The sequence below is a fragment of the Phoxinus phoxinus genome (genome assembly GCF_949152265.1).
Source record: "Phoxinus phoxinus genome assembly, chromosome: 11".
Classification (NCBI taxonomy): Eukaryota; Metazoa; Chordata; class Actinopteri; order Cypriniformes; family Leuciscidae; genus Phoxinus; species Phoxinus phoxinus.
The window spans coordinates 13,804,278-13,817,859 of NC_136886.1; the positions used below are offsets into that span (position 1 = coordinate 13,804,278).

Consider the following 13,582-nt stretch of genomic DNA (forward strand, 5'->3'; position numbering starts at 1 on the left):
TAAGGGTGTCCATCAGTACACGTGGCACCAGGACACCCTAGGCCGTAGGTCGATGATCGACTTTGTGGTCGTTTCATCTGACCTGCGGCCGTATGTCTTGGACACTCGGGTAAAGAGGGGGGCGGAGCTGTCAACTGATCACCACCTGGTGGTGAGTTGGATCCGATGGCGGAGGAGGAAGTTGGACAGACTCGGCAGACCCAAGCGTACTGTAAGGGTCTGCTGAGGTGGCTCGGGCATCTGTTCCGGATGCCTCCTGGATGCCTTCCCGGGAAGGTGTTCCGGGCGCGTCCCACTGGGAGGAGACCCCGGGGAAGACCTAGGACACGCTGGAGAGACTATGTCTCCCGGCTGGCCTGGGAACGCCTCGGTGTTCCCCCCGGAAGAGCTAGAGGAAGTGGCTAGGGAGAGGGAAGTCTGGGCATCTCTGCTTAGACTGCTGCCCCCGCGACCCGGCCTCGGTTAAGCGGAAGAAGATGGATGGATGATAAGATCTCTTCATTCACGCCATCAACAGACTGTCATCTGCTCAACGCTCATTACTGCAACCTTTCATGTGATGGGAATAGATCTAAATAACTATATAATCAAAACTTTTTACGATTCGATACGATACGATTAATCTCGATAGCTGTAATAGTAAAAACGTAAAAGTGTTAATAATGCTAGGTATTTCATGTGAAAACATGTCAGCCAATCACAGCAGTGTGTGTTTACACAGAAGTCTCACAGCAGAAACGCCCCTTAAAACAGAACTTTCAAATCAGAGGTTAAATCAGGGTAGGCAATTTTATTTTTAAATTATTTCAATTTTTTATGTAAAAATCATTCTAACATTATAAGGGTACCCCAGGAAACATAAAATAATAAAATAATACAGTTCATGACCCCTTTACCAAATGGAACCTTATTGTAAAGTGTTACCATACCAATGTTTCAAATTACTTTTATATTGTTATTGAAATAAATATGAATATAATACATGTTCATAATTTTGATGAAAATAAAACTGAGTGATATTAGCTTCAATGGAGATATCAAGAAGATATGCCATGCGTGCAGTAAAGAAACCCAGAGCTCAGACCTGTCAGACGAATCAGAGAACATCAGAGTGAATTCAGTACAGGAGAGGGAGGCAAAAGAAAGGGGTGGAGAGTAGAGGAGTGAAGAGAGATGGATACATGGGTTAGCAGTTTCTCATTGGGAGGTAGTATATCCCAGCAGCATTCATTGTCCAATAGCAGAAAGTTAGAATTTTAGAAATAGAGCTGGGATAAGAAGTCTTAGATATAGGGGGAGAATAATATAAACTATGGAATATAAACTTAAGAAATGCTATTGGTTTTTGTATCTCCTAAAGTAATGATGAAGAAAATGCCTCAACCTCATGAAATCAGCTCATAAAGACACAATTTCAACAATAATTGAAAAAACTTTGAATCCTGTGAACAATTCATTATATTTCAGAAAAGGAAATCTGTACTTAGTCAAAGGGAAATATCCTTGATCAAAAAAAATATCATCATTTCATCTTCATGATAAAATAAAATTACAAATTCGCTCTTTAGATATTTGAAAAGGCGTCTCTTGTGAAGATGAAACGCATGTGACTGAGAGGATTTACTTGTCGTCTCTGTAAAACAAGATTGCAAATGGCTTACAGCACATTCAAGACCATGTTCAAATTTGTTGTTGGATGGACTCAAAATCAGTGACAGAATCAGGTCAAGTGGATGATGTATCCAATTCATTTATGAAAAAAAAAACACGTTGGGATTTACCTGTTCATTTCTTCAACATGCGTGTCTGACACACTAGTTCTTTCAATTCATGTTCTGAGGACTATATGCACTACAGATGGCACATTTATACTGCTTCCCCATATCGATAATTTAATAATAGTGCATTAGATCGATAGTTAAGATTGTTTGTTCAATGACAGAAATCACCAATTGTACACTTTCTTTAAATAATCACATCAATTGTTTAAAAAAAAAATCTAAATCTATTTGTTCAAAATACACTATCATTAAAAAATTTGTGGTCTCTGAAAGATCTTTTAATGATTTTGAAAGAAAGATTCTAAGGCTCAGGCTGCATTTATTTAATCAAAAATACAGCAAAAACAGTAATATTATGAAATATTATGATAATTTAAAAAAGTGTTTCTATTTTAAAATGTAACTTATTTCTGTGAATTTTCAGCAGCCCTTTCTCCAGTCTTCAGTGTCACATGATCCTTCAGAAATCATTCTAATATGCTGAAAAACAGGACATAGCACACACACAACAAAAAACTTTAAAAGAACCATTAATCTGGAAAGGGGAAAGGAGATGGTGATTAAAACTGCACAAAATCTAAGCAAGGACACAAAGCGAGAGTGACAACTAGAGAAAAGACAAACTGAGAGAAAAAGAGGGCGGTGAGCCAAACCAGGCATGAGGTAGACAAAGTTTGACAGCTAAGGTGAAAAAGGGCATCACACACATAGTAGAGAGACACTGACAAAACTGAAAAACATGACAGACAAAATGACATCACTATAATTTACTGTACTTCTACAAGCTCACGCATATTAAAACGACTTTTTAAACCTAATTTCACCTGTTCCTGTACCATAACACACCAGCAGTTTTAGTCATGGTGATGGAAATCCACACTATATAACCTCCACAGTTAAAATAGACACCAGGCAGAGTGAAGACGCAGGTGCAGTTCTCCATCAAAGAAGAGTCTTTGTAGCTCTACTAAAGACAGGGAATGATTATCCAGGGTTAACCGCCGGCATTCCCAAAATGCCTGATGGGCACATAAAACAAAGATATACAACTGGGAAAAGGGAACAGTGCCAAAGTCAAAAAAGTCAAGAGTTATCAGCAGTTCCCTGCTTAGATATGGAAAAATGACCTTTACTTAATGCCAAAACAAGCTTCTTTGTATTTTTGAAGACTTAGATCTTAATGTTAAAACATATGGGCCTAGAGAACAATGGGAAAGTCTAAAAAATGCCACAAAGGAATGTTGCAGGTCTTTGAAAAAATAAAATAAAAAAATCTGTCACTATAACTGCTTTAAATGATTTCATTTAATTATCTCTGCAGCGAGCAGAGTGAAGCTCCTGTCTTGGAGACGAACCTCATTCACTTATATAACTGATCTGACCTTTTGCTTTTTGCTAATCTACTCTGGAACTGTCTGGACTGTTATAAAGGAGACACCTATCAATCTTCATTTACACTCACTCAGTCCAAGCCAATCTTGTTTATCTTTCATTTACCTTGTTAGCAGGAAAACATGAGCATTGAAAAGCAGGTGGGCTGGGTTGGCGTGGTGCGACGGGACTCGTGCTAATTACAGCAGCTGGCACAGGCACTTCTGTTGACTTCCACCCATGCACCACACTTTCTTTCAAGGTTAGGTGCACATGTGGAGAATATGAAGACCTGTGATATAATTAGATTGAAGGAATGAATCACACAGGACGTAAATGATAGTAAAATGATAAATACCCTTGTGAAAAAGACATACACTTAAAAAAAAAACAGAGTAGGCAACGTATTACAGAAATAATATAATTTACACATATATGGGCACTGGTGGACAGTGAGGACCCTGGCTCACTTCACATTGGGACACTGCTGGCTCTATTTCTGGTGACATGGCAACATCCTCTGAGTCGTTGTACAATGTCTCTACTGGCATTTATGAACAACAGCAGATACAGATATCTTTCTGACATTATGTTATTTTAAAGTACATTATGATACATTAGGCCTACATACCCTTGTTACATTTCCTTGCAACATTTCAGCCTTAAATGTTATTATTATAAATTATAATGATAAAATAATTTATAAGTCTCATTATAAATGTTAGCTGGGTCTAGCTGCTATGTATGTTTATGCAGAAACATAATTAAATAAAAGTTTGTTTTGTAAAACATATTTCACGTGATGTGTATTGAGTTGGCTCACGTGATTATGTTTCGTGCTTCAGAACTTCCATTAAAGGGTTAGTTCACTCAAAAATGTATATTCAGTCATCATTTACTCACCCTCATGTCGTTCCAGTCTCACAAGACTTTCATTCATCGAATTAACCCTCGAACAGTGAGCATGTCCAAATGCCCACAGGCCCTTTCCCAAATGGAACCCCAAGTCCTCGAGATCTTCCTCTGAGTCCAAACTTTCGTGATGTAATGTTGCTGTGACATTCCAAGTCTTCTGAAGCCATACAACATCTTTGTGTAAAGAATAGACTCATGAACGGTGCTGATGTCCGATTCATGAATTAATCATTCTTTTGAATCTGAACTTTTCATTGAATTGGACTTAAAGGACACCTGTACACAACCGCCATTGTAGTCCACACGCCCGAAAGTGCATATGGGACCATTTGGGACATGGTCTTTATGTTGGTCTATGTCCATGTAACTGCATGGAAAAGAGCAAACATACAATTCATAAAAAATGTTCCTCTTGTGTTCCATTTAAGAAAGATAAATTATCCGGATTTGGACATGAGTGTGACTAAATATTGACAATTTTTATTTGGGAGTGAACAAATCTTTTAAAAGGAAGATGGAGAAAACATGAGGAAAACAACAGGAAAGAGAAAGAATATATTAATTATCATAATTGTTCTATCTAGCAACCGGTCCCCTGTGTTCATGTTTAGCATGCGGCTTGATAAAATGCATAAATATTTATTATTTTGCAAGTTACCTGCCCCTGTCTGACTTTAAATAGCTGCAAAATTATTTCAAGAATGCGTGCAAAGACCAAAGACCATGTTGGTAAAATCACTATAGTTTTTTTAAATATGCAGTGTTAATTAAATGTACCTCTTTTGTTGTTGTTTTGTTTGTGTCTGGTATAAAAAAAAGCTATTAAAGCCGTTTAATATTGCTCCCCAGTGCTGATTCTTTTTGAATAATCACGGTTGGCATAATGATATGTTTTGCAATGCAAAACACTCACATATTCCTTGATGTTAGACTGGCTGTGAAAATAGGGGAGGGGTTTGAGGCTTCAGCGCTCTGTCTTTGTTTAATTCTCAGACACTCGCTGCCATTTGCTCAGCTTGTATAACAACGTAAAAGAGAACTCCAGAACTCCAGACAACCTGTGCTTGGCTGTACAGTGTTTTGTTATTTGCCATTGCTGTTTTAATGCAAAGTCAGGAGAGAAGCGCAGAAGTGCATCACAAAACACAAGCAGCAATGAGAGTGTTAAAAAAATACAGACCGACAGATCAGAAAGACAAAAAGATAGATTCTGTGTGAAGAATCCTTCATCGAGGCAGTGGAGGGCTCCTTTGCATTTGCATATTGCTTTTTACATTTAGTAGATCTCATTAACCTGTGCTGAATCTGGCAGAAATTCATAGGCCTTCTGACACATGAAGAAGCCGTTCCCATTCGCTTTTCATCATATTATCATTCTCTTCCGACAGTGGGTGCATTAGTGAGAGATGGTGGAATGTATCTTGTGAGATGTCAAGCTCTGCTGGAAGAGAAGCCATAATTACACTGATTTTGCCTCCATTTGTGGACACATTCGGTGAACACATATAGTACTTAACAGGCAAAGAGTGCAGTAAGAAAGTATGCTAATATTATATGCATTCATAAATAATGTGATGTTAAGTCTTCCTTTAGAAAGACTGCGGCATGCAAATGGGATGAATACAGCTAAAGTGAGACAACAAGTAAAGTGCGACTTAAATTGTGTGTATTTAGTATTTCCCATTTCCACTGTATAATGTAGTGGAGAATTGTGGCCTCTCACACAATACCATAGCATCATATTTTAAACCAAAACCAACCATACATTTTTAGAAAGTGTCCCACTACACCGCAAGAAAAAAAAAGAAAAAAATCTGTGTAGTATAAGGTAAAAAAAGGTAGCTGTTGCCAAAACTTTACAATAAAATACAGTATATATACAATAAAATGTGTAATATTACATTTTACACATTTAACTTAAGTTTACAGTTTTAAGTTTACATTTTACTGACAAGCACTTTAAGAACACAAAGAAAAAGCCACATCATGAATCGAAGTTTATCAGTAACTTTTCCACAAAATTGAAGTAATTACTAATAGACGTCATGCAAATACAAAACAACATCAAGGTAACACACAAGACACTAAAATAATGCAACAAATTAATTTATCAACATAAGATGTAACATAAAACCCTAATGTACATGATTAAAAAAACCTAAGAAAAAACGAATGTCAATTTACTTTTTTCGCTATAATTTGTAAGATGTCTTGTTTTTTTTTCACTTCCAAAAACTGTACATTTAACAGTATTTTACTGTAAAATTACTTGAAATGTCTCATTAGATCTATTACAGTTGTTCACAGTAAGGGAACTTATATTAACCACTTTTTACAACAGGTTTTAACCGTAGCATTTTTAGTCGTTTAGCGTTAAAGTTGACAAAATACGGATGTTGCGATAGTCTTTGCTTCCATGTTGTGACAAGTATCCAAGTTACACTTCTTGAATAACAAAAAAAAATTAAATAAAATGTAGGCCGGGACTTGATTTTGTCCATCGGAAATTGATTGGATCTTTGTGGTTTGCTTCTGCTGTGATCTCATGAGAGTGACAGATTGTCCACGCCAGAAAACACGTCATAAGAGAAGAGAAGAGAAGAGAAGAGAAGAGAAGAGAAGAGAAGAGAAGAGAAGAGAAGAGAAGAGAAGAGAAGAGAAGAGAAGAGAAGAGAAGAGATGCATTGTAAGAGGGAGGGGAAGTAATTTTGATTAAAGATTATGAGGGCACATGAATTTAATAATGATGTTCATGGATTAATAATTATATAAATCCAATATACAGTACCATCAAAAATAAGAATTATCCATTTCTGATTTCATACCAAGCAGATTGAACCCTAGAAAGTTTTAAACCCTTGAAGACCTTTTCCCACCAACTTCTCCTGTCATGACATCTTAGCGTAAAGCTTAAGCCCTGTGGCTGTTGTTGAACAGAAAAACAGAGCGAGAGAAGAAAAGAAATGTACAAAGAAATAACATAAATAAGTGGATCAAGCAACAACAGTGCATGCCAGCTCAAATTGACTGAGGCGATTGACTTCGGGGGTTCGGGATTCTCTTCAGGTCATTAAGCATTTCATCATGCGGCGTGGAGAGCATGAGTCTTGCCACTGCACACACGTTTCCAAGTTCTCTCCAGATTTGCCCCTCCAGCCTCTCTACACACATTGGCATGTGTGAAGAAAGGTTTCACATGCCAAACAGCCTCTTAATTTTGATGCTGTTGTGTTTGACCAACTAGAGTGTTGACTAACTAAGATCTGGTCCCATCTGGTGGCCTCCTAGTCATATAGGCCCAGTTTGGACTTGGACTAAATTTATAAATCTATATTTCAATATTTCTCCTATTAAATGGTAATCCAACCAAAGTGCATGTACTGTGAAATACATTAAGGATGTTCTCATACTGTAACTGTGATCTTATGTGACAATAGTTTGTGTTAAAGGAGAAACAGGAGGCACAGATCAGGTGATTAACATTCAGCACACCATTCAGGTTGAAAGTCAAAGCACTTTAAAAAAGAAAAAGGGAAAAGTCTACGTTTACCTGTTGCTAGAGTGCTGAACATTTTATTCTGACAGATTATGCATTAAACGCACTGTAAAATCATCATGTTTCCATTTATTTAATTTATGATTTATCTTTTATATTTAACTTTAAATATCTGGCATTTCTATATCAACTTTTTTCATTGGTAATTAAATTCAAAGTGTCAAATAAGTGGAAAGTTGGCTTAGTATTACTTTGTAATACTTTTATTCTAAAGGTTTAACTTTAGCACCTTGATTTTACTTTTTAAAAAGGCAGCAAATAAACCTCAGTTTTAGTGAGTTGAAATTTTCTCAGTGTATGTCGGCAAACAAGATGCAGGTGTTTCTGTGAATATGATTCCATTTCAGAATGATGTTGCGTGTAATTTAATTCATGAGATAACAATTGAACTGACAGTTTGGAAAGATAATACCTAGAAAAAGAAGAAAAGAAAACGCCCAAGGAGCGAGTGCACACACCAATCCAAAATGCAACAAAGTGATGTGCATATACAATTATGAAATATTAATGTCATCTTTTAAAAGAATAAGGTATCATCTTGTCTCCGTTATCTGACACATTGATTTTAATGACATAAAATCTACAATTAATTTGCCCTTAGCTGTCAATGGAGCAGAAAATGGTAACATCTTAATATTGTTGACAGGTTTAGAGGCCTCTAAGGATGACTTGTCTATATAGGTGCAACATTATACAGAATGTGAGCAAGGGAATATTAATATTAATAACAGCATTCAAAGTGTGTGTGGTTTTTTTTTTTGTGTGTGTGTGTTTTTTTTCAGTTTCAGCACCGATTAAAGATCAGTATTACCATAGTGAATATCATAATAATATACATAAATATGAATGGTATAAAGAAACAACATTAATTGAATTAACGTGAAGACTAACAATATGCCAAAGACAATACATATTTTATTCTGAGTGTGATTACTTGTATATAGCAGAGGGGGGCACCCAAGGTAACAATATGTAATGCCCAGCAGGTCCTGATGATACAAAGAGCGTCCACATGGGGGCGTCGCAGAGGTCAATCTCACTGTCCACTAAGAGCTGCAAAAACCACATACAGTAGTGAAGATGTGAGAGCACATAATGTGTCTTTAAAATCCTGAACTAGGAATCAGAGAACAGAGTTATGGTTGTTAACTGTAATTGTGCTTTAATATATTGATTAAATATTGGAGTGACATATGTGGTATAGAATTAAATGAAAACAACGTTATTCACTACTGGTTTGATGAACAATAAAACAAAAACATTGCAAGTACAAAAATATTACAAGACACTGGATTGTTATAACATTGGACACAGGATTTGTAAGTTATTGCAGACTGCTGCACATTATACTGTTGATATTCGGTTGAGTAAATGTTAAGGGTCCTACATTTGAATGCAGTAAGTGGAATTTCAAAAGCATTGCTCGAGGGAGAAAAAAAAACACACTCAATTGTGGAGTGGGACTAAATGTTATTTAATTCAATAATTAATATGCACATTTGCTGTGAGGGAATTACCATTAACCATGACACACCAACATTAAATGACTAATAAAATATTATTAGCCTACATGTTGTTCAATTCATTATAATTATCTACATAAAATTAGCATTTTGGGCTTTACTTTAACAGCTGGAACAATATTTACTGTAACATTGAAGAATGAGGCTGCAGCAATTCACAATGAATGTACTCAGAGTATGTAGGCCTACTTTTAAAATATTCTGTGTGACAGGACTAAGTGTGGGTTAAATATATAGGCTATATGAATGATTCTTCATTTAGGGACATTTTTTTTACTCTTCGCTTGTTAGCTTGCAGTAAATAAACATTGAATACTTAAAATATATATTGTCACGATGGAAATTAAATTTGGACTCTTTGTTATTTAATTAAATGATGTGAAACTCAAATGATGGGAAATTGTGAATTGCACAATGGAATTATCCTGATTTTAGGGGATATAATCCCCTGAGGGGATATAAAAGTTTGACTAGAGAACAACACCAAAATGTCCAACACTAGAAATTAGCACAAAAAAAATATTAAAGAGACACCATGAAAAAGTTAAGTTATTGTAATTACCCATTAAAACCATAATACTGATTTTAAAACATTTGTATGCTTTTAAATCATCCAAGAAGTTCCCTTAACTGAAGAAAAAAAATCATAAAGTGAGTTACAAACCTTTGTCTTGTGTTAATAAAGGTAACAGCCCAGAGTAACAGGAGCAGATAGGAGGAGTTTGCGTTGCATCATCATTAACCGCGTGACGTTGTCAATAACTCACAACGAGGAAAGTTAAATATTGAGAAGTGGGTAAGGTGAGCTGAAACTTGGTAACTATGAGATCAATCACTGCTTCATTCCGACAGTAGCTTTATCCACTGGCAAGCCAGGTGAGAGGCTCCTTCCAGCAAACAGCCAGATTCACCAGAACAGCTGAATGGCTTACAATTTCAAAACTCTTGCCTGCAGTTTCCACCAAGGCTTTCCTTTGCTTGCGTAATTGGAAAATATCAAGTTTGCATATGATGAGCAGCGTCGGTTCATGAGAACGGCTTATAAATGTCCAGTAAAGCGGATAGAGACTCACAGGTAGATGTGACCCGCCTAGATCCCCTCCACGCGGAATGTGCTGAAGACATTGACGGGGAGAGGATGAGGACGGGTGAAGCTCCAGAGCCGCGCAGGCTCAGCCGCAGCCCGAAGTGCGCGCGCTGCAGGAATCACGGCGTCGTGTCGCGCCTCAAGGGCCACAAGCGCCTGTGTCGCTGGCGTGACTGTCAGTGCGCGAACTGTCTGCTGGTCGTGGAGAGACAGAGAGTGATGGCAGCACAAGTCGCCCTCCGGAGACAGCAGGCCACAGAGGTTGGTTCACTGAGCAGGGTTTAAAGCTTTCTGTGTGCTCCGGTGGAACTAAAAATGTTGTTATTTGCAAACAAAGTGACAGTGTTTTGTTGAAGCATTTGAGCAGCTGTGTACTTGCCTTGCAGACTTGAACTTCATATATATATATATATATATATATATATATATATATATATATATATATATATATACATCATATAAATTATTATATGATGTATTAGAATTATGTATATATTGAGTTATATAAACAAATATATATTAATACATATAATTATGTATTAAGGCGTAATCATGTTTCTGCAAAAGAAAAAAAGTCTGTTACATAGAAGTTACTCATAAGAAAATAAATACTGTGGCAGTATCATGGTGTAGGCCTACTGGTATTAGATGGTTATAATATAACGTGGTACTATTATACATAAAATGAAACTGAATTATATAGGCTACTATTTATACAGTGGTATTTACAAATACACTAATACACTTCAAAGAATACCCTGGTACTTCAAGGTATTTTATGGTAATTCTGATCTTGTCATATTTCTACAAATGCAAAAATGCTTTACAGTGATGTTCAAAACATACTATTGTTAAAAAATGTTTTACCAAATTTTCTGACAGTGATAAACATCTTTATCAATTTATCACAAAATTATTGAGAGCAAGCAACATAAATGTATTGCATTTGAGTATAGGCCTAATTGATATGCAGTTATTTAAAAGTTGTGTAAGATATCCAATAAATATTGCTAAGAAAAAGGACGCTCTTTTTTGAAAAACAAGACATACTCTGGAGTCTTTTATCTATCCCATGAATTAATGCTGAGTTGTACTTTCTCTTTGACAGGGCAAAAAAGGTAAAAAAAATAGCTCTGTTCTCAGACGCACAGCTTACCAGCGCTACACGAGGGCACCCAGTCTCCTGGCAAAGAGTATTCTAGAGGGTAAGCCTTAATTAACGACATCTCATTAACACAATTGCACCCTGAAAGGCGACATCGGGAGAAACTGGATTAGTTCACCCTTTATGCCACAGAACACTCTGTTGGGAATAAATCTGTTTATGTTTATGTAAGGTAATTAAAATTATGCAAATGAAGAGAGGAATTACAAAAAAAAAATGCCTCGTATACGTAACTGCTTTGGAGTTTGATTTTCCCTGTTGTGTTTCTCGCTGTCAACATTAAGGTCAAAGTGATTTTATTGTTATCATAAATTTGAATACTCAATGTGCTTTTGTTCAGTTAGAATATTTAAAGAAGTTATACTTTTTTAACTTGATATGTCTATGATATGTATTTTTAATTCCTTTGAAATTATTTTTCACAGTAATTACAAAATGCATTCAAAGGAACTTTATGCCAGTGGTGCTCAAATGTGTCAGAACAAAAAATAAAAGGTCTACAGATCTGTTTTGATATGGTCATGGTCAGCACAGAAAAATCATTGCTAGATACAAATAAAAAATTAAACTAACCATATAATCATGCATTAAGATTATGGCATAGCAACTTTGCATGCTTTCTATTTGTTGTTGAAATCAAAAAGCTCTGCTTTTCCTTTTAAAAGAAAAACTGAAAAAAGTAACAGTAAAGACATTTGTAGTCACAAAAGACTTGTATATCAAATGAATGCTGTTCTTTCTATTAATCAAAGGATTCTGAAAAATTGACCAGTTTCCCCAAAAATATTAAGCAGCACAGCTGTTTTCAACATTGATAAGAAAATATGCTTGTGCACCAAATCAACATATTATGATTTCTGAAGGATCATGTGACACTGAAGACTGTAATGACTGCTGAAAATTCTGCTTTGCCATCACATAATCCAGATTATAGTCTCTACTTGAATACTACAATTCAAAGTATCTCAGTGTATATGTTTTTTAATATATATACTATATGTGGAAAACTATTTTCTGCTAGACTCTTCTAAAATGTATACATTTAAATGTGACTCTTGATCCTCTGTGTCGCACTGTAGGCTACAAGCCCCCTGTGCTGGAGGACTGGCCAAAGAGACTCCACCAACCCCCAGTTAGTGTTCGGATGAGGAAGAGGAGAGCGTTTGCTGATAAAGAGCTGGAGACTGTGATGCTGGAAAGAGAGCTGAGGCAAAGAGAGATGGAAGAGTTGCCTGCGCTCCTCCTCCAGGCTGTGGTGCCCTCCGTTCCCTCTCCGTATTTTTTCCCGCTGTCAGACCCAATCATGCCCACGTACATGGCTATGTCTAAAAGCGGCCCACCTTTGACTGACTGTGATCTCCCTTTCCGTCAGCAAGTGCTTAAATCCAAGACTCTGGACTGCAGCACAGACACACTGACAGACAGCATCTCTCGAAGAGTGTGTGAGAACTGGGACATTTTCAATACGATTCAGCCTTACAGCACAAGCCCAGGTGTCAACCTATTTAAAAACATGCCGGACAGAGGCTTTTCTGATATGTCTGTCAAACCAAAAATTGTAGTTGCTGACATCATGTCAAAGCAAGACATTCCTCCCTCAGTGAATATGGCAGACATGCTGGTACAAGCTAAATCACCACACAAATGCTGCAGGTCATTGGGACACGTGGACTGTGTGGAGGGTGCAAATAAAGACCCCATCAAAAAAGCAGTAACACGACCATTACCCTTTTCTGTAGAGGCATTGCTCATGAGATGATAAGAATAATTTTTTCCAAAGCTAACACTTTACTGTAAAGTTCAGTTTGTTCACATTAGGAATCATGAACAATAGCATTTTTACCGCATTTATTAATCTTGCTACTATACTTTCTAGCTACTATCATTTTGTAACATTTCAAGTTATATATTAAATTAACATACTAGGTATTTGTCGATTTGTTGAATATGTTGATTTTCCAATGACAAGCTGCAGTTTTCATCTAGTAACAGTGTTAGAGTGCCAAAATGCTACACAACTGTTGTGTGCACATTTTATGCTATGCACATCACATTAATGCTGTTCACACTGTTGAGTGAGTGGAGGAAATAATCTCTCTCTCTCTCTAGTAAGGTTGAGAAGTCAGATTTATTTGAGTTAATTGATAAACCTGTTCATAAAATATTCACAAGTTAATTCGTTCT

General features: G+C 36.5%; 1 protein-coding gene and 1 long non-coding RNA gene across 4 annotated transcripts; one reads left to right on the forward strand and one right to left on the reverse strand.

Annotated features, from left to right (window-relative positions):
- Nucleotides 1–6,049: 6,049 nt before the first annotated feature.
- On the reverse strand, nucleotides 6,050–9,946 carry LOC307006566. 3 transcript variants are annotated; one of them, XR_013799490.1, is made up of 4 exons: nucleotides 9,811–9,946; nucleotides 8,558–8,676; nucleotides 6,893–6,984; nucleotides 6,193–6,599 (listed from the first exon to the last, which is right to left on the reverse strand). It is a non-coding gene; the product is annotated as an uncharacterized lncRNA (long non-coding RNA). The 3 variants fall into 3 exon arrangements; XR_013799488.1 differs by lacking the exon at nucleotides 6,893–6,984 and having other exon boundaries at nucleotides 6,050–6,609; XR_013799489.1 differs by lacking the exon at nucleotides 6,893–6,984 and having other exon boundaries at nucleotides 6,193–6,602.
- dmrt2b (doublesex and mab-3 related transcription factor 2b) lies at nucleotides 9,822–13,327 on the forward strand. The gene is made up of 3 exons (XM_079627669.1): nucleotides 9,822–10,494; nucleotides 11,342–11,438; nucleotides 12,478–13,327. The coding sequence occupies exons 1-3, from the start codon at nucleotides 10,192–10,194 to the stop codon at nucleotides 13,155–13,157; spliced, it is 1,080 nt and encodes a 359-aa protein (XP_079483795.1). The 5' UTR covers nucleotides 9,822–10,191; the 3' UTR covers nucleotides 13,158–13,327.
- Nucleotides 13,328–13,582: the final 255 nt, after the last annotated feature.